A 25,159-nucleotide genomic window follows, 5' to 3' on the forward strand; every position below is an offset into this window, starting at 1 on the left:
ATTCTCATTATGTTTTATCTCTGCTTCAAACTCCTACGAAAGAACTTCGTGTTCTGATTACCAAGCTTAATCCAAAGGGCTCTTGATTTTTGCCTGAAGATATTTTCTTCCCTAGCAATTAAGCTCGGGAAATGGCTTGCAATAGCCCTCTCCTTTTCATGAAGAACTTAATTAAAAGGATCCTTAATCAAATCCTCTTGTAGCTTCTCAAGCATAACTTTGCATTTTTTGCTCTAACTGAAATATCATTGTAAGCCAACTTATTTAAACTTTTTAATTCTTCCTTGAAGAATTTGAGCTTCTGATAAACTTGAAACATTTGACTTCCATCAACATTTAACTTCCATCCATTCTCAACAATACTCATGAAAGATTGGTGCTCACACAAAACATTGAAAAATCTGAAGATAGATTTTCTATAGTCATCTCTCTTAATCATGTTCACCATTAGAGGAGAGTGGTATGATATCCTAGGGCTTTTAATCTCACAAAAAGAGTCATTCCACTGATTAAACCACAACTCATTAACAAAAACCTAGTCTAACTTCCTTCAAATTCTGTTATTGCCCAACTGATTGTTAGACCAAGTAAAACTGATACCTATACTCTTCAATTCTAATAAATAAGTTGTATTGATACATGATTGAAAATCATCAGCAGCCTGACTATCAATCGTGTTCCCACCTAATATGTTATTATCAACAATAACTGCATTAAAATCCCCATTCATCATCCAGCTCTCACTCACTTGCTGGATAATCAGGTTGATTTGATTCCATAAGTCCTTTCTATCTTCAACAATATACGAACCATACACTGCAGTAATACAAAAGCTATTTCCCTCCATATTCGCTTTGAAATGAATATATTGGTTATGAATATTAAGAACATTGACATAAACTATATTTTTATTATAGAGTATCCAGATCCTTCCTATATTAGATCGACATTAATTATGCACAATATCCCAACCATTAAGCTTATTTCTCATATTATTCCAAACAACATCAAATTGATTCTTATTTACTCTGGTTTTCACTAAACAAACAATATTCAACTTGTGGGAGACAATCAAAGAAATGATCTTTGACTGCGTGAGGGCACTATTAATCCCTCGAACGTTCCAAAACACTATCATGTGTTATTAGAAATCATTGCAGGCTTCCCCCCGCCCTCACCTATAACACCAATACCCTTTGAACTATTTTTTACACCACTCTTAGCATTAGTCACCATCATAACCTTCTGGTCTATCTTTTGTAAGGGACTAAAAGATTTGAGATTACCTCTTCATTAGTACTTCTCAAAATTCCTTTTTGGACCACCTGAACCTCCTTAACTAGATAATCATTAACAATTTCCTCCATAATAGCATCCTGCAACACCTCTTTGTTTCATTTTCCTTTTTCTTTTTCTCTTGCTCCTTAGCCTCTTTATTTACTTTGTAGAATCCTTTTGAATGACCCAATATTTTACACACTTCACAAAGCAATGGTTTCCGTTCATATAAAATCTTCTGATTAAAACAAACACCATTCTCATCTTGTAGGATAACTGAATCAAGAAACTTCCCAAACACCATCATTTCCACAATCACTCTAGCATATTCCAATCTATTAAGTGTGCATTGATCAGTGAATAATGGAGTACCACAAAAACTACTAATTTTACTTAGTATTTCAAGTGACCAGAATTCCTAAGGAAGACCTGGTAGTTGAATCCACATAGGAACTACTTTTATCTCATTTGGATCCATTGACATTCGGGGTTGCCATTTCCTCAACACTACTGGCCTCTGATTAAAAGTATATGGTCCAGATCCTAGAATATTCTCACAACCCTCTTCTGAATTGAATTCAAATAATAACATTGAAGCATTAATCCTCACCACATTACTCAATCCATTCTTACCCCATTTGTTTTTCACAAACGAGGCCAGCCTTTCATACTTTAGGAACATTACCAACACACACCCCACAATAGCATTCTTCCACTTAGATTATTCATTAACAGTTTCTTTTGTATTAAAACTAACAAAACTACTTCCATCTTTAACAACATGAGGAATATACCCGAGTTCTCCATCGGAACTTCTTGAACGATTATCAGGGAACAAGCCTCTCCAGGTATTTGGAACATCAACAGTATGTGCTTCTACATCACTTTTAGCCATCTCCATTGGAATAGAATCGAGCACAACCGCATCCAATTTTCCTTCAGAATTAGGATTTCTCACGATGCTAATTTCCTCCAATAGAACCTGACAATCGCCTTGCAGTTTTGAATCAATAATATTATAGACATATAACCCTTTGATTGAGATGTTACAGTAGTCAAACTAACCTTTTTCATGGGTTTCTTCCTCGCCATTAAAGCAAATAACATGAGCTTTTAAGGAAAATAACCATTTTTCCAGAGTAGGACGTTTAAAGAAAGAAGAGAGAGAGAAAACAATTTTTTAGACTTTCTTTTTAATTATAGGATCCTAAGAAAAAGATTATTAAATCACATTAAATATACTATATTTATTTATTAAATAAATTTTATAAATCTTTAATAAATTTATTTGAACTAAATATATTATAAAATTCCATCTCACAAACACCTAAAAGAAACTAGTAACATTACTTCACAGAACTGTAGCAAATTATTTAACATAAATTTTAGGATTAATTACATCAAAAATCACGACCTTTACACCTTTTCACGAAAATAACATGACCTTTCAAACATGGCAAACAAAGGCACAGCCTTTCGTTTATGTTCAAATTCAACATTGGCACATTTTTCGGTGGAATTTCGCTGACTGGACACTTGATGGGTGTGCCGCGTGTCCTGCCACGTCGGCAAAAACGCCCCTAATGGTGAATTTGTAACAAAATAAAAGGTGATGCCTTTGTTTGCCACGTTTTAAAAGTCATGTTATTTTTGTGAAAAGGTGTAAAGGTCATGATTTTTGGTGTAATTAACCCTAAATTTTATGGTAACCCTTTCAATTAAAACATCTCAATTTTGGCATTTTGAAATTTACATGCAACCTTCTCATCGTCATTCAATGAGTATGAATCCAGACCAATAACTTGATTCATGCCCTTGTTAAACATGTTTACATATATTTGTTACATCTTCTCGGTAAAACTATGAAGGTCTATTGTTTCAACAAACTCTATCTTTTAACTCTTTTTTTGATTGCACCTGAACATTGCAAAATTGCCAATTGTATGTAAATTTATACTTTTAGATTTCAGTTCCTCCCTCAAACATTAAATCAACATCTTTTTTATTCGAAAAAAATTCAAACAAATCCTTCATGTTTAGTATACAAGCATTTAATGTTATAAATAGACTAAAACATCCCTCGACCCTACAAATTCAAAAAATAATAATAATTTTTTATTTAATATAAAATAATAGTATTAATTACTATTTTTTTATATTTGAAAGTCTTTGATTCCGCCGCCGCCCTCTTCTGACCGTGCTGCCCTATTTTTCCAATTCCGACTCCGTCATTTGTCTCTCTCAAGACGAACTTGATTTGAATTCGTCTTGAGAAAGACAAAATCTGGTTCGTCTTCCATGGTGGTAGATGAATAGTTTGACTTTTCATGGTGGAAGATGAATAGTTCGGCTTTTCATGGTGGAAGACGATCCATAGGTCGTCTTCCTCAAGACAAACCCTGATCAGATTTGTCTCGAGGAAGACAAACAGTTATTAATTAATTTAATTTTTTTAAAATAAAATTTAATTATATATTTAATTTAATTAATTAAAATTTTAAATTAATTTATAATTAATTAATATCTTGAATTAGACTTAAAAGATGAGTGACTTATTTGAATGTTTTTGAGTGGAAAAGGATATAATTATACTTTGAGATTTAGTATTTTTGAATGATTTATCATTTAAATAATAAAATCGTTCAAAATTAAACATTGCGGGTGCAATTGAAATCCAAAAATGTAGATTTGAGTACAGTTAAAAAATTTATAATATCGGAGTGAAACTGAAAAGGAATTAAAAAATGGATGCTATTTTAGGACATTAGGCCATATATCTTACCCAAAGTTCTCTCCCTATTTAACAAAAAGAAAAGCTCTCCTTTTTTAGGGTTTCCTCCATTCTTGTGTTTAACAAGATGAACATTTCTTCATTAAGTCAATCGCCCTCCTTAGTGGACGATGATGATGAGATGGTCAACTATGACTTGGGAGAGGTTGCTAGAATCTTAGGTGAACAGAAAAAGGCATACTCGCTGATAAAAAAAATTCTAACAACAAAAAGAGTGAATAAAGTAGTCATTTGCATAGTCAACATCATATAGCGGAGAAAGGAGCCTCTAGCGGTTGAAAATGTTGGTGTGAATGTGTTCGTCTTTCATTTGAATGCCAAGAGGACCGTATGGGTTCTGGTAGGCGGTCCATGGAAGTATCTAGAAAACCTTATGGTTTTGGAGGAACCAAGAGGGATGGGGGATTATAGAGACATGAAATTTGGTTCTAACAACCACAACCTCTCCCTGATGTGTCAAACAAAGGAGGGGGGTTTCAGTCTGGGATCACAGATCGAAAAGTGGAGGATATTGATTCGGGTGCCTCCGGGAATTGTATTGGTAAGTACATTCGAGTTAAAAATAAGCTTAATATTAATAAACCCTTAAAGAGAGGTCTTAAAGTTAGCTTGGAAAGGAAAGACGCGATTATAGTGGCAGCTTTAAAATATGAAAGGCTACTAGAACTTTGTCTCAGATGTGGGTTAATTGGACATTTGTTGGGGGAGTGTGATATTCATGCTGGGATGAGCTGCCCGATGGTGAAATATGATGATTCAATTAGAGCAGGCCCAAGTCCAGGTGCTAATGTAAGGGGAAGAGAGTTAGGCTGAACTGGCTTGCTGAAAACCAGAATGTCGAAAACAATGAAGAACTTCCATTGTTGCAACAGGAAAACCTGCAGAAAATTCAAAAGGAAGGGGAAGGGACAGATAGCGAGAAGCCTGAGAAAGAAGGGAAGAGGAGTGGTATGGAGGCTGTCAGGAACAAAAAGAAAGAGATGTCAAAATCTCAGCAAAATTCCTAGAGGATAAGGGACTGATGGGGATTGAGTTGTTAGATGTGGAAATCAAAAAAGAAACGGAATAACAGGGGAAAGAACTTTTGGCGCTTTTAAAGTCTAAATTTAAATCTGAGAAGAAATTCAAGAATGGGTTGGGCCTAAAGATCAAGGGCAAGGGGGGTCAAGAAGCCTAACCAAAAGGCCAACCTGGCTTGGAAAATTAGGGCACATAAACTGAGCAAACTTGGCCCTTTGCCTGACATCACTAATGCCGTTGCAGAAAAAGGGGTGGTGAAGGAAATGGAAACTGAGGGGAAGAGAATGGGAACCGATGGGTTTTCTCCGGCGGTAGATTATAGAAATGGTTGCAATGTTTCAGCGGTGGAGCCTGCGGAGTAGGCCCGCTGAGCCCATTGAGTTGTCTATGCTATAACGTTCAGGGGTTAAGCTCACCTTGACATTAATTAGCCTGAAGGAGCATGTGGAGAAGATGAATCCATATATCGTTTTTCTTATGGAAACAAAAATGAAAGCAGATAAAATAGAGAATGTGAGAAGAAGGTTGAAAATGAAGAAATGTTCCAGCGTAGACTGCTAAGGAAAGAGTGGGGGGCTGGCCATCTTCTGGGATGCCTCCAGCGAGGTCTCGATTCTTAGTTCCTCCAACCACTACATTGATTGTCTGTTAGATGACGAGTCTCATGGCCAGTGGAGATTCATAGGCTTTTATGGGGACCCTGTTTAAGCTCACAGGACTAATTCTTGAACGCTGCTAAGGAGACTTAGTGGTATGTGTAAGGGCCCCTAGATTTGTGAGGGCGATTGCAACGAAATCTTTTACGACGAGGAGAAAATGGGTGGGGCTCAAAAATAACAATATCTGATGAGAAACTTCAAGGAAGCAGTTGAAGCATATGAGTTGTTTGAAGCAAGAGGTTTGGAGAATGAAACTACCGGGTGGGGGAGCAGAGAATCTGGCATCATTAAGGAAAATCTTGATAGATTCCTAATTAATGAGGAATGGTTTTTGCTCTACCCAAACCATGTGGCTTTCAGTCTTGGTTTTGGGGGATCTGACTATGCTCCAATTATCACTTGTCACAATAAAAAGAGAGTGACCAGGAGCCCTAGAAGGAGAATTCGCTTCGAGGAATTATGGACTATCAGCGAGGACTTCCAAAACATAGTTAAGGAAGAATGGCAAAAGGTTCCTCTTCAAGGCAGTACTCAACTCCTTCCTCAAATTCTGAAGAGTTGTGCAAAAACTTTTTAAAAATGGGGTACTATGATAAGAGGAAACCTTAAAAAGGATATTTCTAGATTAAAAGCAAAACTTCAAGTGGCTCTCAACTCTAGAATTGCAGGCTACTCGACTGATCAAATCAAAGCCATTGAGAGTCAAACAGAACAACTTCTCTTAATAAAAGAAATTAAATGGAAGCAGAGAGCACGAGTGGATTGGTTAGCATATTACGAGCATCTAAGAGACGGGCAAGAAATAGAATCAAAGGTCTGGTGGATGACAGGGGCAACTGGAAGACAAACCCACGAGAGATGGAAGGAGTTATACAAAATACTTTGAAAATATTTACAAGACTTCAAGTCCTACTCAGCAAGTTATAAAGGAAGTGCTTAGGCATGTGTAAGCTGGTGTCTTTATGGAGGAAAATCAGCTCCTTTGAAGGCCTTTCTCGGTCAGTGAAGTTCTTATTGCTTTGAAGGAGATGGCCCCTACAAAAGTCCATGGAAGTGACGAGTTCCCAACCCTCTTCTTTCAAAGATACTGGTAGATTATTGAGGAAGATATCACTAAGGTATGCCTCCAAATTCTAAATAACTCTGTTGATATTAGTTGTATAAATGATATTATTGTTGCCCTGGTTCCTAAGATTAAGAATGCTAACAGAATGTCAATATTCAGACCCATTAGTTTGTGTAATGTGTTACAAAACAATCTCTAAATGCTTAGCTAATAGATTGAGAGGTGTACTGGGAAATGTTATTAATCTTTCCCAAAATGACTTTATCCCTGGGAGGCAAATTGTGGATAATCCTTAGTTGGTTTTGAATGTATTCACGTTATCAAAAAATCCACTATAAAAAAATGGCTCATAGCCCTTAAATTGGATATGTCAAAAGCCTATGGTTGTGTTGAGTGGTCCTTCTTAATGCATATGATGTGTAAATTGGGCTTTGATAGAAGGTGGATTGATAAGATTCTTAACTGTATTACTTTGGTGTCTTACGCTTTTGTCCTAAATGGTACTGTGTGGGGGATTGTGATTCCTAAGAGGGGCCTAACACAGGGTGACCCCCTGTTTCCATACCTCTTTTTTATCTGTGCTCAGGGCCTCTCGAGCCTTATTAAATTTAATGTGGATGCTGGTTTGATAAAGAGTTTGCCTTTCGGTCCTAACTGCTCAATTTTCCACCTCTTCTTTGCGGACAACATCCTATTGTTTGCCAGTGCTAATGGGGCTGAATGCAGACACATAAAAAGCCTCCTTAACTTGTATAGTAGGGCCTCAGGTCAGATGATAAACTTGGAGAAATCAACTTTATGTGTTGGGAAAGGAACTAGCCGAAATACTTATGAAGAGATCCAAGATATCTTCCAGATACCTTTACTGCAGTGTCATGAGAAATACCTTGGTCTCCCCTCCTCCATAGGTAGAAAAAAGAGAGGAAATCTTCAAGTAAATTAAGGAAATAATTTGGCAACAACTTTAAAACTGAAAGGAAAATCTTTTTTCTGGAGGTGGCAAAGAGGTCATGATTAAAGCTATCCCAATGAAGTTCATGAATTGTTTCAGATTTCCAAAAGCCCTGATTACAGACATTGAACAACTATGCAACAAGTTTTGGTGGGGTAGCCAGAAGGGTATAAGAAGATTGCATTGGGCTAAGTGGAAGTCTCTGTGTGCGCCTAAAAGTACTGGTGGCCTTGGTTTTAAAGATCCTTTTGGCTAAACAATGTGGGAGACTTCATACCAACTCGGATACCTTACTTTTCCAGAGTCCTGAAATGTCGCTATTCTAAAGATGGGAACCTCATGGAGGCTGGGTGCCCAAGACAAGCTTCCTTCACCTGGAAGAGTCTTTTGTGTGGGAGGGAGCTACTTGAAGACGGCCTTAGGTGGAGAGTAGGAAATGGTGCTTCAATTAAAGTCTAGTTTGATTGTGGATCCCTAGAGAAGACACCTTCAGAGTTACAGGTCCACACATTCTAGGCCACCAATACCTTAGTTTGTGATCTCATGAGTAAAGGGTGCTGAAATAGGGACAGAATCCTGGCAGCCTTTGACCCTGAGGAAGCTGAGCTAATTAAGAACATTTCCTTGCCTGTTTCCAACATCCCTGACAAGATTAGGTGGCACTATAATAAGAAGGGAAACTACACGGTCCAAAGTGGTTACAACCTGGCATGGAACCTCCAGTACGCTGCCTCTAGCTCAGAGGATTACAGAAATGCAAAGTCGTGGAAATTTTTATGGAACTTGAAGATGGATCCCCAAGTAAAGGTTTTCATTTGGAGATGTTATTTTAAACGGTTCCATACCAAGGTTAATTTGAGAATCCGTGGAATGAGCATAGATACAAGCTGCCCACGATGTGTGAAGGATTATGAAATGAGTATTCACTCCATGTGGTTCTGTCCTAAGGCAAAAAAAATTTAGAGAACGTGGGACCCTTACATTTGTCTGAAGCCCGAGAGAAGTTGGCACCTCTAAGACCTTATTAGTCATGCTTCTGATTTGTTGAACAAAATTTACTTCACCTTATTCTATGCGATCTTGTGGATGGTGTGGAATAGTAGAAATAACTTCCTTTTTGACAGGCCCAAAAAACCTTCAGAGAAGATTATTTCTTGGAGTGGAGACTTTGTCTTGGACTTCCAAAGTGCAAAGAAGAAAGCTGGCATGGTGAAGGGGAGGAGCAGCACTTCCACTTTGGAGTGCAAAAGATACAAGATGGGTGTCGCCCAGAAGAGGAGTGTATAGGGTTGATGTGGATGCGGGGTTCCAAGCTCAACAGAAGAAGTATGCCACTGAAGTTGTTATCTTTGACTACCAGCCGATAAAGGAGAAGAAGCTACTCATAGAGGGGGAAGAGCTCTTCTTGTACATATGCTCGATCTGGGACTGGAATGGAGTAATATGCAGATTAGAATCCAGAAGAATGACAGGCCAAATGGAGGTTGTTGTTGGAGAAGCTTGTGCAATTAGGGATGGTATCAGTCGGGAGATGGAAGATGATCTTACTCGTTTCAAGATATTTTCTAACTCTAAGGTTGCAGTGGAAAACTTCAAAAGTCAGAAACGCCGAAGAATGATATAGGCTTGATTGTAGAAAATTGTGTTAATTTTTTTGGTAAGGATGTATGGAAGAAACTCAATTATATGAGTAGGAAAGCCAATGCAGTGGCTCATGCTTTAGCTGGGAATGCTTTTGTACAACCTCAAGCCTGTCTGAGATGGGAGGAATCGGTTCCTACCAATATCATATAATGTGTAATGGTTGATCATCAGCTTGCTTTTAATTAAAAGTCCTACTTGTTCTAAAAAAAAGACACCCCATATATCTTTAGAAATAGCCTGACTTTGCTCTTTTAAAAAATTCTCATTCTCATGTTCTTCTTTCAATTGTTCTTCATCTTAACCAGCTTTAACCATCATTCTAACAGTGTTATTTTAGAGTTTCAGCTTTGTTAGAAATAATTAAAAATTAGATTGTTAGTTGTTATTTGAATTTAAAATAGTCAATACTCTATCTAAGATATTCCTACTATCTCTAGGTTAAAATATTTCAGTAGTTTATTCAGATTTTATTTGTTAGGAAATTGCCTATAAAGGCTATGATGTGTTATTGTAAAAATAAGAAAATCAGAGTTATTTTCCAATCTCATTGTTGTTCTTGAATTTCAACATGGTATCAAGAGCCAAAAATAATCCTAAGAGTTTGTGAGGACTGAAATACACAAAAAAAATGGAGAGTGAAATATCGCTTCCACATTTAGCAGTTCCAATTTTTTATGGTGACAATTATCAAGCATGGGTTGTCAAAATTACTGTCAATCTTGAAGCGTTGGATTTGTGGGAGTCAATTGAAGAAAACTATGCAATTCCTCCATTGCCTAGAAATCCTACCATGAATTAATTAAAGATTCACAAGGAAAGAAAGACAAAAAAATTTAAAGCTATTTATTTTCTGCTGTGTCAAACTCAATATATTCAAGAGTTATGCAACTGGAGTTCGCAAAAGAAATATGGAATTATCTCAAGCAAGAATATCAAGGCGATGAAAAGACCAAAAATATGCAAGCACTCATAATTAGAGAGTTTGAAATGATGAAGATGAAGGAGACATAAAGCATAAAAAGTTACAGCGAAAAATTACTCGGCATTGCGAACAAGGTAAGGTTACTTGGTAAGAATTTTCTTGATGAACGTAATTCAAAAAATTCTTGTAACTTTGCCTGAAAAGTATGGGTCTAAGATTTCTTCATGGAAGAAACAAAAAATTTGTCAACTATATCTTTGTCTGAATTAGTAAAGGCATTACAAGCTCAAGAGCAAAGAAGAATCTTGAGAAATCAAGAAATTGAACACACAACTGAAGGAGCGTTAATGGCCAAAACATCATGGAAGAAAGGAAAATCTCAGTGTGGTTATTGCAAAAAAATGTTCATGAAGAAAAAGATTGTTGGCACAAAGGCAAGCCTCAATGTTTCAACTGTAAGAGATTTAGACATCTACAACAATATTGCAGGTCTAAAAAAGAAGAGTATGCAAAAATGGCGGAAGTCGAAGAAGAGACTTTATTATAATTTTGTTGGTGTAATGTGCACCAAAAAATGATTTGGAGAGAAAGTGCTCTTAGAATGAAAATGATGAGATGTGCATCATAGTGAAGAGAAGTGCTTTACCAAAATTGAAGATGAGAGAAGTGCTCGTGAAATTTTAATTTTATGCAATTTTTAATTAAGGGAAAATGTTAGAAATAATTAAAAATTAGATTATTAGTTTTTACTTGAAATTAAAAAAAAATCAATACTCTATCTAAGATATTTCTACTATCTTTAGGTTAAAATATTTTAGTAGTTTATTCAGATTTTATTTGTTAGAAAATTGCTTATAAAAAGCTATAATGTGTTATTGTAAAAATAAAAAAATCAGTGTTATTTTGCAATTTGAATTTTAACAAGCATGTCATACTCTTCCATTAGCTTTCTTTTAGCTTCATCTATTTTCTGCATCTTCTTGCATAGTTATTGACAGAAGTAAAGTTGGCTTTTTTGTGTCAAATGTCGAACTCTTCTCTAAATTGATAACCAGATTGGTTTGGGGTACCATGTTTTCAGCAAACAACCTCCATATCTCAGCATTCATAGTGGTCATAAACTTCTATAATTTATTCTCTAGGTAATTTTAATCTCAATCGTAACTTTATCTAGTATCTCCTCATCTTGTCATTGAACTGGCCGATCTTGTTGCACGGCTAGAGGCAGACATGTCTGACAATACATTCATATGTCAGATGACACTACAAGAAAAGTGAGTTTTAGCAACGATCTATTACAACGGTCATTAAAATCGTTACAATACATATACCTTTTATAACGATTATTTTAATGTCGTTTTCTAAATATAAGTATTTTACAAGCCTAATAAAATCGTTATTAAAAGTTATACTTTTAGCAACGACTTAATTTATATCGTTTTTAAAGATAATTATTTTACAACAACTAATCATGTCATTGTAAATTATTAGCTTTACCAACGATTAAATATGTGTCATTTTTAAATATTATCATTTCACAACGACAAATAATTTCGTTGTTAAAAGAAAGAAGGAATAGTTAAAATCTCACATTAAAAATAAGTGAAATGAGAATGATGCATTCTCACTATAAAAGAAACCCACCCTTCACTATGAAAATAATTTTTACTTTTGTTGTAATATATCAATCAAAAAGTAAAAAATATTAAATTTTAATAATAATTATATTTTAAATTATAAAAATAAAAAAATTATAAAATTATATAACATATGAAAATAATAATTAATATTATAATGTTTTGACAACGACTTTTCATAGTTGCTAATAATTTTTAACAACCAATTTTATAGATTTTGTAAAACCTATAACAACGACCATTATTTAAAAAAGTCGTTATAAAAAACATTACATTACGCCAACACGCATATTTGTCGTTGTTAAAAACTTTTAACAGCTATATTTTAGGTTTTCACAACGACAACTCACGTTTCCAAAAATCAAATTTCTTGTAGTGTGATGTGCACTTTTCCGTATCATAAATGCATAGATGATCTTGAACCCGAATGTTAGGGATATATATGAATATTTTTTCTTAAATAATTTATAAAGTTCAAAACATATTGGTAAAAAACTAATTTTCTCTATTCAAAATAATTTTGAAATATATTTAATAATTTTTCATATATAATTCCGGTCAAATTATTTTAGTTTAAACTTTTAAATAGTAATAACAGTATATCAAAATTAAATAATTTATATTTAAAAAAATATAAAACCTATACATAAATATTATAAATAATAATAATAATTTTCGGTGGTGGTTTTGAATTTTTTTTTGACCCATAGTAACCTATGCAACCACGAACCACCACTGCATGTGAGGATGTTCTTCTGCTAACCGCTAAGATGAGCACCATGCCGCTCCAACGGCACGTGTCATGCACATATCGCCCTTAATCCTTTGTTGGCTACCCAAAAATTTCTACCCCCTCCATGTGTGGCTATCTGAGTTTAATGGTGCAATTTGATTTGAATTTTAATGTATGTAGATGAATTTTTGATTCTCAAACACAATTAAAGAGAGTGTAAAATACACTTTATTTTGGCTTAATACATCTGTGTGTCCCTGCACTTTTCTATTTTTGCACATAAGGTCCCTGCACTAAAATATCCATCATTAAATCCCTGCACTTTAACTTTCATCATCCCGTGGTCCCTCTGTTAACGCGAGTGTTAACGCCGTTAATGCATTTTCAGTTTTCTTAATTTTAGATCCCTGCATTTTTAATTTTTTAATGTTACGTTCCTGCACTTTTAAATGTTGAGATTATGTATAAATATGCATTAATTTTTAGTTTAATAAAACTAAATTTAAGTATAAAATATTAAAACTAATATTTTTTAAAGGGTATGAATTTAACATATTTAAATAATAATAATAATGTCAAAAATTATATCTTTTAGCTATTATTTTATTGAAAATTTTATTCATTCTTACTGAATGTTTAATGTATTATTATTCATCTATAAATAAAAAAAAATATTTATTTATTTATTTTATTACGTTGAAAATAAAAGTGAATTTAATTATTATTTTAACAAATAAACATTAACTTAGAGAAATAAAACGAATTTTAATATTTTTTATTAAATAATTAAAATATATTCTATATCGATAAATTTTATTTTTTAAATAATGTGATAACATTGCACTTAGAGGTGTAAACGGACGTTGATCTTGATATATGTCAATTTCAAAATTGAGTATGTTATATAAGCTTACAAGTTCGAGCTGTCTACTTCCATTTTTAAAGTAGACATATCAAGCGAAAGTCTGAATGAATTTCTAATTTCTTAATAATTTTTTATGTTACCTTTAATTTTTTTAAACTAACTTTGAATATTTATTGAGTAAGAGCCTCATTCACGAAATGTACTCTAATACTTAAATCATATTTATTTTGATAAAATGATCGTTAATATAATTTTAATAATCTTTAAATTATAAATTACTTAGCTTTAAATAAAAAATAAAATTAATTAATTTTTAATTATATTAAAAAATAAAAGTGAATTAGATTTTTTATTTTTAAAAGTAAATATTAACTAACATAAATAAAACTAATTTTAATATTTTTTATTAAATTATTAAAATGATATTTTATACCAATGATTTTTTTTAAAATAATACATAACAACATCGCATTTACAGAAGTAAACTGACGTATTTTGAAAAAAAAAGTAAACAGATGTCGATCCTTATAAATGTCAATTTCGAATTTGAGTATGTTATATAAACTTACAAGACAAAACTGACTGCTCCGTTTCTAATAAAAAAAATAAGAAAATAATAATATTTTTATTAATTTAAAAATATCTTTATTGTTAATTTAAACATTATAAAAAGTTAACTAAATTGCATTAACATCTTATATTATTAATTAAAATTATATATTTTTTAAAATATATATATTAAAATAAATTTTTATATGAAAACAATTACAAGGACTTTGTTTATATAAAATTAAAGTGTAGGGACCTTATTTGTATATATCAAACTACAAAACTGAATACTAGTCTCATTAACGGCGCGTGTACTGCACGCGCTAACAGAACCTTAACAGAGGGACCTTGAGATGATGGAAGTTAAAGTGTAGGGATTTAATAATGGGATACTTTAGTGCAGGGACCTTATATGCAAAAACAGAAAAGTGCAGGGATACGCAGATGTATTAAGCCCTTTATTTTCAACAATTAGAACTCTACCATGTAATTATTTTAGATTTATCATATCATATAAGCATGCATATTTAATCATTAATAACTCTTATTATACAAATTATTTTTAAGTAATATTTATATCATATTAAAAATAATGATATTATATAGTTTTCATATATGTGGTTTTATTTATAGAATTGAAATAATTTACAAGGCCTGAATCTCATGCCAAAATTTCAGAAAAATCATAAAAAATACAAGAAAAATCAAAATTGAATTATTTATCTACTCAACTTCAGATAATTATTTATATAATATATGAATCCAATTTTTGTGTTCTTTATATCATTTTTGAAACCTGAATTACAGATTTTAAACCCATAAAAAGATTATATCATAAAACACAATTTAAACGTTAAACTTTTGCATGACCATTTGTGAAGAAAAAAGACGCTTCACCCCCTAACGGTGGTAATAGGTCATATAGAATCAAGAACTATAATAAATAATCATGTGTATAATATGAAATTTCATTTTCAAAACAATAACAAATTTAGATTAATCAAATCATGAAAACTTAACATTGACTCCACAGAACTTATTGAAATTACACGGAAAGTATTTTTACAAATTAAAAATACTTCTATTCACCACTAAATGAACTCTTGTTATTATATATATTTTGAGAGAGATTAAAATTATAGACGACAATCTAACTTGAGAAACTTACAAAAGTATATAATAATGTGGTTTACTTTACATAAATGCTAACAAACTCCATTTTTTACGCGTGTACCAAAAAATATGAAAAGTTTACATTTATGCTGTACCAATAATATATTGACAGCTTATTTTATAAATAAGTATGGGTACATGCTGACGCGCACAGCATGTGTCAGTTCACTAACGCACGCGTTAGCCTCACTCTTCTTATTTTTTTTGCCAGCTCACTCTTTCTATTTACATGCTTGTTTTGTTGTTTTTGGCATAATCTATTAGCCTATTAGAGCATCTCCAATGCAATGCTAAAATAAAGTGCTAATGTCATAAATTAGCATTTAATCTTAAAATGCATCTCCAATGCAGTGTTATAGTTTGTGCTAAATTTAGCATATGCTATATCACGTGCTAAATTTAGCACAGACTATAGCATATGCTAAAATTCAACAACCAATAGCAATTTACTATTAATTACAATTTTACCACGGTCATTTTTTGCATTTATTATTTTAACCTACTTTTTTTACTTTTTTCATTTTAAATTTTGTGCTTCTATTTAATTTTACAACATCGATTTGATTTTTTAATAGTAGACCATACATCAATATAATAAAAAAATAAATAATTTATTTTTATATAATTCATTGATTCTTTTAATTATATCTTTTAAAAAGATCATTATTAAATTAAAAAAAATATTACATAAATTTTAGTTTAAAATATTTAATTAAAAAAATTATTAAATAATTAGCAATTAATAAAATTAAGAGATAATTATCTTAATAAATAATTATAACATTTCTTTTTAATTTTGTGCATTGGAATAAAATTTGAAATGCTATGCTATTTATAGCATTTTACCACTTTTTCATGCTAAATTTAGCATAAAAAGTAGCATCCCATTGGAGATGCTCTTAGGTCTTAAAATAATAGTAAAAATAAATTCTTATAATCTTTCCTCTATTTTTAATTTACTTTATTTATTTTATTATTCAACATATAAAATTTTTTTATTTCATTTATTTGATAATATTTATTCAAACGAATTCAAATTTAAATTATTTGAAAACAATATCATTAAAATATAATAATTATTGATAAATAAATAAAATAATAATTATTAAAAAAATTCATTTTATAAAATTATTGAAATCTGATTTTGTTTTAAAAAATAGATAAAAAACTTATATATATATATATATATATATATATATATATATATTTGATGTGTATATATAACATTATATAAAATGAACAAATATACATATTTAATAATTATTGATCTTTATAAAATAGACAAATTATGTATATGATGTATTGATCATACATTATAAATTTAAAAAGATGTATTTACCATATATAAATAGCGTATCAATGATGTCTCCGTAAAAAAACGTTTACAAAATATCTCAATCACGTCTCATAAATTAATATATAAAAGATGTATATAATATTTTAATATATATTAATTTTTTTATCTGTAACGCATTAAAAGGTATTATATGTATATTTCAAAATAAATTTATAGTGTATTTCATATTAAAAGTATTATGTGTAACATGATCTAAAACATATAAATTATTTAAAAAAGATGTATCGAACATGTATTATAATTTGACACTTATTTATTTTAAACAAAATAAACATGTACAGAATTGATTTTTTTATATAAACAAATAACATTTCAAAGATAATAACAATATATCTAGAAAGATATTTCATGAACATCATCTGTATGTATATCTAAAAAGGTAGTATATCTTAAGTCAGAATGTATCATATTCTCAGAAAAATGTATCATTTGTGTATCAAAGATGTATCTAACATGAATTATAGTTTGACAATTATTTATTTAAAAAAGATATTTGTAAACAACATTTAAAGCGGCTAAAAAGTATTCATAGCATATATAAAATTAAATATTTGTAGTATATGCTTATAAAATGTTTGCATTATATATTGAAGATGTATCTAATTTGTATTATAACTTCACACTTTTATTTTTAGAAAATATATACATATACATTTTAATTATTTCATATAAAGGAAATCAAATATAAAAATAAACAATTCAAATATATTTTTAAACATATTATATACTTTTTATAAAATTAAATATATAGTCGAAAAAAGATTTATCTAAAATATTTGTAAAATGTATCAATGATGTATCCGAAATGTATTTGATGTGTATCATATATTTTATCAGAGATGTATGAATGATGTATTCGAAATGTATTTGATGTGTATCATAAATTTATCGGAGATGAATCAGATATCATTTATTTATCAGAGATGTATTTCGACCTATGAACTTCTAAGGAAAACATCCCGATAAGTGGTGATACGCGTAACGCGTGTACGATATGAAATAATATAAAAAAATTTGGGTAGTCATGACTCAATTTCATGAGTTGAGACCAGCGATAGAGAATCGCTTCGAAACCCGTAACAATCCTAAATCCTCTATAAATTTTTCGCTTTTCAAATCGTATATATATAAAAAATAATCCCTCTGTCCCAATACAGTTGTCCAATTTGAGAAATTTTTTTTGTCACAAAACTTTGTCCACTTTTAAAAAGTAACTAATTTTAGCACTCAATTTTCCTATATCACTCCTATTTAAAATCCACTAATGAGTAAATTGAAAGTAAATTGTAAGTAGACCATATATTAAATAAGGCTATGACAAGAAAAGTAAAGAAAATTTTACAAAATCCATAAACAATAATTGTTTTTCTTAAACTGTGTAATAAAGTTAAAGTGGACAACTGTATTGGGACGGAAGGAGTATATTTTTAGAAACTCTTTTAGAAACATAACAATAGTTATAGAAATCATATTCTAAAAATTCGTTACTACGTGCATAAATTAATATTTTAAAAAGATATTTTAAAAATTAAGATTTCATTGTAAATAAAATTATTAAATCAATTATTAATTTTAGTTGAAAATCATTTATATTACTTCTATTATCTAAGTAATTTATTAATTCTAATCTATACATTTAATTTATTTTTAGTATACTGAATTTTTTATATTCCAAAGTAAAAATTAAATTAATAATTTTAAATTTTTATTCTTTTTGTATTTCTATATATGTTTATTATCAACATCCCAATATATACTAAAATTTAATTCTTAAATTATTAATTTATGAAGTATATAAGTATATTATTAATCATTATCATTATAATAAAAAAAGAAAGGTTGGAATAATGTGGTCCCAACAAAAAAAAGGAAGTACTCTGATTTGACATAAGAGTATCCCCAATGGACTCTCTAAAATTGTCAAACTTTTTAAATTAAAGAGTTTGACAATAAATTAGGAGTCCAATGGACTCTCTATTCTTTATATTTAGAGTAGAGAGTGAAAATGACTCTTCACATGTAGAGAGACGTTTTCACTCTCTATTTCATTTTTCAAATAGTAAAATTTTAAATTTTAAAAAATTAGGTAGTTATTTTTACTTGTAAATATTATATTTTTACTTTTAGTAAAAAAACTGAATAAATAAATGAATACAAAATTAAATAAAAAATTATTTTATTAATATTTAATATTTTATTAATATTTTTTATGAAAATAAAATAAAATATAATATTAGAGAGACAATTAATTTAATATTTTTATTATTTAATATTTTTATTTTATTATTAATTATTAAAATTATATACAATAAAAAACTGATATTAAAGAGTCCATTGGAGTAAAATTTTAAATATCACTCTTTATCTTTAAGATGCTCTTTATTTTACAAAAGATGCTCTTTATTTTAAAGAATACCATTGGGGATGCTCTTAATATGGTAAAAAGAAAGAATGATTATTACTTTTTTTTCCCGCCTAATTAAGCCTCAGACAAAAAAAATATTTGTAGTTTGTCACTGACGCAATGAAGCGCGTCAGACAAGTCAAATGTACCAACTCTAATAAAGACATGTGACGTTTTATTGGATACGTAAATTGTGTAAAGCCAAAAAGGTATGCTTTGAAAAGATTTTAGAAACTTGGCATTACTGAAAAGATTCTCTGTCTTTTGAATTATTCTGTTATTTTTCCATCTAACTTTGATACAAATTTATAAGCAACTAAAGGGTATTATGGACAAATATAGATTTTCACAAAGTTATAGTCACAACCTTTCATGAGCGAGAGATTCTTAAGTAGACTCAGTCTACCACGTCATCCGTGGACTAACCTATCATATTATGACACGTCATTAAAATAATGGCCCTATCGTAATTTTGTTTATTACTTATTTACACTTTTGAATAGGAATATTACGATAGGGCCATTATTTTAATGACGTGTCATAATATGATAGGTTAGTCCACGGATGACGTGATAGACTGAGTCTACCTAAGAATTTCTCTGAATGAGCAGGTGTAACTTTTCTGAAAGGTATTACACCTTTTCAAAATAAATCCATAGTCAATTGAATTCAGTTCAATTCGTTATAGGCGACCCAACCCATAAACCAACTTTTCTTTTGTGACGTTTATATCAAGTGCTTTCATGAATGATGGAGGAGCGAATAGTATTAAGCACTACAATCACAACATTCTCCTATTTGTCATTCAATCTCGATCTGCTCTTCCGGCATTGACCCCTGATCATCAACATCTTCTACCGTCATACCAGAGGCTTCTACGGTTCTTGTTACCCATTCTTTAAGCGGTTCTTCTTCCAAATCAAGCCTTAAAACCCCTGCAAACATCCCCCCTATAAATGCAACTGGCTCCTGAACATTAAACCAATCTAGTTAGCAACACACTAATATTCTGATATCGAAACGGAATACATTCTGACAGATATTCTTAATTACGGTAAACTACCTAAAACTAAGGAATAAAATCTTGTCTCTTTTCAATATATAATCAACCCACGATGGATCTTGTCGACAATACAAAATCAACTGAAATCATCAATGTGTCATTTCCCTCCCAGCTAACTAATATGCTGATCATAATACACTTGTTCATTACAACATAAATGTACCATCAGCAAAGAAGATGGAGAACTAGAAACGGCAATCACGATAGCAGTTCACAAATAATACTATTGCAAAAGACCTCATACATAAACAAAGAAACAAAATTTTAGTAAAAGTTTCAGCTTAAATTCACAAGTAGATTTCTCCTTCAAAATCATTTTCATTCATTTCCCTAAATATTGCCTTCGGTTTTTGCAACATCCAATGCTAAGCTTATTTGAAAGTGAAAGTAAACCTTTCGCTCTCCTTGACATTGAATTATAGTTTTAATACAATGAAGAAATGGCAACATGACGACTGTTTGTTTGCAAACTACAAGATATTTCTTCCCGCTAAAAGTTCAGAAATGTTAACGAACAGACAATCAATATGCTTTTAGTTGAAGCTACTTATAGTTCCTAAGCAATTGTAATAACTTCATATGGATAGTCATTCAGACTGAAATTTGGATTTTGTTTAATATTGTACGCCACAGATTCTGTAATTCAACGAACAAGATATGAATTTTGAAACCACAAGGTTACTATAAGTGCTTTAAAAGCAACACAACTTTAACAAGAAAACATTTCTGTAATTCAATCAGATTTCAGATTTCTAATAATTGTTGAAATCCAGAACCTAAAATAAATTCAATATTTTAAAGACATCAGCCAGAAGACAACATAATGAAACAGCACTTAGAACATAAGTTACAGCATGCTTAAGGCTCTTATAATCACTTGAAAAGACACTTCACAAAGAATGGCAACACCCTTTTACTACTTTGCCTAATAAAGGACATGGATCATTTCACATGAAAATTCTTTCATCATTCCTAGATACTAATGTAATGAAATCGAAACTAGCAAAAGAAGCTCAAGAATATGATAACAGAAGGCAAGAAACATAAAAAACGTTAAATGTGCTTTCTAAGTCGATTGTTATAGCAATTAAGAAGGCTGACTTTTGGCTGAATAGCAATTGTAGACTATCTCAAAGGTAAAGACACCTTAATATTTTGCGGTCATTCAACTATTAATCACACCAAACAAGAGTTTTGACTGCTATCTAAAGTAATCAAAAGCTGTTAAGGAATTACCATTTGAAAACTCGCTTGAGTTAGGTTCAATTTTTTAGGAGGAAAAAGCTATTACGGATTTACAAAGTATTTCAAGCAATGGCTCTGCGAATTCGAACATGAGCAGTAAAGAACTTATCTACACCCACCGTCTCCGATCTTATTTCTCTCTCCCACCGAAGTCCTCAAGTTTCAATTTATAACCATAAACCTCCTGAATTTCTATTTCAATAACTAGAAACTCCTTACAGTCTATTTTCACATAACACCATTAGAAGCAGCTGACATGGAAAATAAAAAGGTTCAAAAGAGTCTATTTTAAAACACATAAACGTCATATGGCCAGCAACAATATACAATTTAAAAATAACCTTATATCTAATTACTCTTCATTCTCTTCTTCCTCCTTCCTTTGTCTCCATCCCCAACCACCTTCCTCCATCCCCAGTCCTCCACTGCCTTACTCATCACACAACCTTTATCAAAATCAGCAAAAACCAAAAAAAAAAAAACAAAACAAAACCCAAAGTCTCATCTAATAAAGTTAAGAAAACTCCTAACCAACATCAACCAACATCATCATCTGCATCTTTATGGTTGCAACCTTTTTTGTCTACAAATTTCCCTTTAAAATAACAAATCTCTATCCACAACAAGAATGAACCGACATGGTTACTCTCAATCCAGTATTTTGTTATAATTTCAAGGTGAAGATGGCGACAACATAGGTCTGCAAGTAAGGGATAAAGAGAGAAATTTGTCCTCTTCGAACATTATGAATTACTCCAATAATGAATAAAAAAAAGTCAAATCCTTTTGTTCAACTCCAAAAATTCGTGCTATTTTTTTGTAATTCAAGTACTTTTGGATTATATGAGTGCTCTGTTAAAAATTATGTTCTTGCATCTGGAACGCCACTGCTGCTCCTACATTTGAATACCGCAGCTAATCCTGCATTTGGGACACCGCTGCTGCTCCTGCTTCTGGAAAGCCGCCGCCGCCGCCGCTCTTGAAACGACCACCTGCACATCATCACGCAACATATCTGGTGCAGGGCTTATTTGTATTTTATGTGTATTTGAGTGGGAGAAAACTTTTTATCTTGCTGGATTTATTATTATGTGTTCTTTGTTGGGTTTGGGTTTTGAACTAATTTGAGTATTGATGAAGGTAGAAGTTGACGGTTATGCTTGTGATGTGGAGGCTAATGGCAAAGGAAGAAAATGATGGGATTACACATTTAGGTTTACTTAAATGAAACATTTAATTTAAGAGACTTGCTTACATGGCAATTTTTGAGAGATCAGACTACCATGTCAATAATGTATAACTGTGTTTTGTTAAATAGACGAAAAGGATTTTTGTGTTATTTTAATTAAAATTCAGGCGATTTATGGTTATAGATTGTAGGTTGAGGACATTGGTGGAAGAGGGAAGAAAGATCAGGGATGGTGGATATAAATAAGCTGCAATAAAGGAACTAAGGAAGTAACTAGAAAGAATACTGAGACTGACAATAGAAAAAGATGGTGAATAGAGCAGCATTAACGATTGAAAATGGTGAGAAAGAGAAAGAATAGAAGTCAGATCACGTGAATCTACCCGACCGATGGCTGCAAATGAGTAACAACGATAGAATCCAGTTTAATTTTTGCTAGTAAATTGTTTACAGTTGTAATAACTCGCTTAACAAAGAACATTGCTCAATAGATCAAGACTTATAAATGGACCAACCTCGTTAAACTCTCTTTGCCATAAACCTCATCAGACTTATAAATGGATCAACACTCACTTGTACATCTTATTAAAAAGATCAACCTCGTTAAACTCTCTTTGCCATAAACCTCGTCAGACTTATAAACGGATCAACGCTCACTTGTAGCTTATTAAAAAGATCAACCTTGTTAAACTCTCTTTGCCATAAACCTCGTCAGACTTGTAAATGGATCAACACTCACTTGTACAGCTTATTAAAAAGATCAACCTCGTTAAACTCTATTTGCCATAAACCTCGTCATTCTTATAAATGGATCTTGTTGAAGAAGATAAAGACCTATATACGAATTAAAAGCAAAACGACAGACAAGACAATTGGAATTAAGGGGGATCATCACTTTGAAAGAGGGATACAATTTTGACACTAAAATTGTAAGCAACAGAAATTTTGGTTCCTAGAATCTCATGCACCTTTTTTAACAAAATGAGAAAAGGTGCGAGACAGAGAAAAGGAAACTAACAAATGCATTTAAGTTTTGTAGACAATAAATAAAAACACGGAAACAAACTTCTAAACAGGCCCAGGAAAACTGAGCACCATAGGTTAGAAGTAATTGGAAGGATGCATAAAGTACTAAAAAAGGCAACCTTAGAGCAACAGGACCATCTTTTGAGTAAGTATCAGACAAATCTCTCAAATGAGTTTCTACATTACAATCCCTTTCATTTATTTCCCGCAAAATTAGCTTAGCTTTTTCACCATCCGATTTTAAAAAAACTACCTGAAATTGGACGTAAAGTTTTCCTCTCTTCTCCTTTTCCATAATTCAGCTGAATTAGACAGTAAAAATGTTAGATTCTCCTATAGCTCGTTTGGCGTCGTTTGGTGTTCTCCAAATAAACAAAAACTTGTCAACATCATCCTAATATTGGGTCTTTGGGTTTAATTTCAAAACCAAGAAGGACGCACTACTCGTATAGACGCGAACCTCCCCTCTTTACCTTAGGTGTGACTCTCGCAATGTAATGGCATATGGATCTCCTATTAAACCACACATCAGGAAAAGTTTAAATTCCTAGTTCTATCGCCCAATTAAATGATATCAAAGAAGATTGTTTCTAATTAAAAATAATTTAAAGCCCACGATGCAAGATGCTGTCCATTCTTTAAGTTAAATCCTTTTCCCCATTAATCACGAGAAAATTCTTTGAAATTAAAACGAACACGCTGTTGTTGGCAGTTCTTAAAATATCAAACTAATTCACTTCAAACGCCATTGCCATTCAAGCTGAAACCAGAATATAATTATACCAGTATTAAAATGATAATTCTGTAGACAACAATGAAATTCAGAAATTGAAATCCTACTAACCAAGCAATCACCAAACACCACAACTAAAACAAACACAAACTAAAATCACATTTAAAAAATTAAATTAAAATACCTTGAGAGCTTCTTTAAGGATGGGCTGATTGATGGAGTCGAAGAAGCAAGAAGCTTTAACCTTAACACTATGATTTTCCCTCTTTATACTACGGAAATCCATCAATCCGCCATTAGTTCGGCGGTTAAGCCCCGAAAAATCCGAAGATGACGGTCTTCTGAACTGCGTTTCGCTAAGATTCTTGTTTAAATTCAAATTAAAATCGAAACCACACAGCAATTTTCATAAATTGTTATCAGATTATGGTTAGTTTTCATAAATAGAAAAGGAGTGGTTTACTCACGGTGATGCATGAAGATGAAATAATTGACAGCGCCATCGCCATGTCTTTGACAATGGCTTTCTTCTTCTTCTTTTCTCCTCGAGCGTACAAAATGGTAGCGAGCTTCAGAAAAATTAAATGTCCTTCTATATATTAAGATAATGGGTAATTAGCAGTGTTTTAAAAACCGGACCGGACCGGCCGGTCGGACCGGTTGAACCGCGAACCGGCCAGTGGTCCGGTCTGAAACAGCAAAAAACCGGATCTTTTGGTTGGACCGGGTTGGACCGGTTGAACCGGATTGAACCGGTAAAAAACCGGATATTGAACCGGATCAGACCGGATTGAACCGGTAAAAAACCAGTAAATCGGAATTTTTTTTAAACTTTTTTAAATTTATCAAACCG

The 25,159-nt window shown here is 31.7% G+C and overlaps 2 protein-coding genes across 3 annotated transcripts; one reads left to right on the forward strand and one right to left on the reverse strand.

The window, feature by feature from the left end:
• Positions 1–5,935: 5,935 nt before the first annotated feature.
• On the forward strand, positions 5,936–6,325 carry LOC126668537 (uncharacterized). Its single transcript, XM_050361727.1, has one exon. It carries the CDS (start codon positions 5,936–5,938, stop codon positions 6,323–6,325), a length of 390 nt encoding a protein of 129 aa, XP_050217684.1.
• A 12,937-nt stretch (positions 6,326–19,262) lies between these two features.
• Positions 19,263–24,892, reverse strand: LOC126666787 (UPF0426 protein At1g28150, chloroplastic). 2 transcript variants are annotated; one of them, XM_050359653.2, is made up of 3 exons: positions 24,774–24,892; positions 24,491–24,652; positions 19,263–20,019 (listed from the first exon to the last, which is right to left on the reverse strand). In XM_050359653.2, exons 1-3 carry the CDS (start codon positions 24,813–24,815, stop codon positions 19,852–19,854), a joined length of 372 nt encoding a protein of 123 aa, XP_050215610.1. In that variant the 5' UTR covers positions 24,816–24,892; the 3' UTR covers positions 19,263–19,851. The 2 variants fall into 2 exon arrangements, with proteins under 2 accessions (XP_050215610.1, XP_050215609.1); XM_050359652.2 differs by having other exon boundaries at positions 24,491–24,703; positions 24,774–24,890.
• Positions 24,893–25,159: the final 267 nt, after the last annotated feature.

Source organism: Mercurialis annua, linkage group LG2 (assembly GCF_937616625.2).
Source record: "Mercurialis annua linkage group LG2, ddMerAnnu1.2, whole genome shotgun sequence".
Lineage (NCBI taxonomy): Eukaryota > Viridiplantae > Streptophyta > Magnoliopsida > Malpighiales > Euphorbiaceae > Mercurialis > Mercurialis annua.

Bases quoted from the DNA above. Each gene is read 5' to 3' on its own strand.
- LOC126666787 (XM_050359652.2), bottom strand. From the start codon at position 24,815: ATGGCGATGGCGCTGTCAATTATTTCATCTTCATGCATCACC. The intron at 24,704-24,773 runs GTGAGTAAACCA...TGAAAATTGCTG, and splicing joins TTTCATCTTCATGCATCACC to TGTGGTTTCGATTTTAATTT. The intron at 20,020-24,490 runs GTATTTTAATTT...TTTAATGTTCAG, and splicing joins TCCTTAAAGAAGCTCTCAAG to GAGCCAGTTGCATTTATAGG.
- LOC126668537 (XM_050361727.1), top strand. From the start codon at position 5,936: ATGAGAAACTTCAAGGAAGCAGTTGAAGCATATGAGTTGTTTGAAGCA.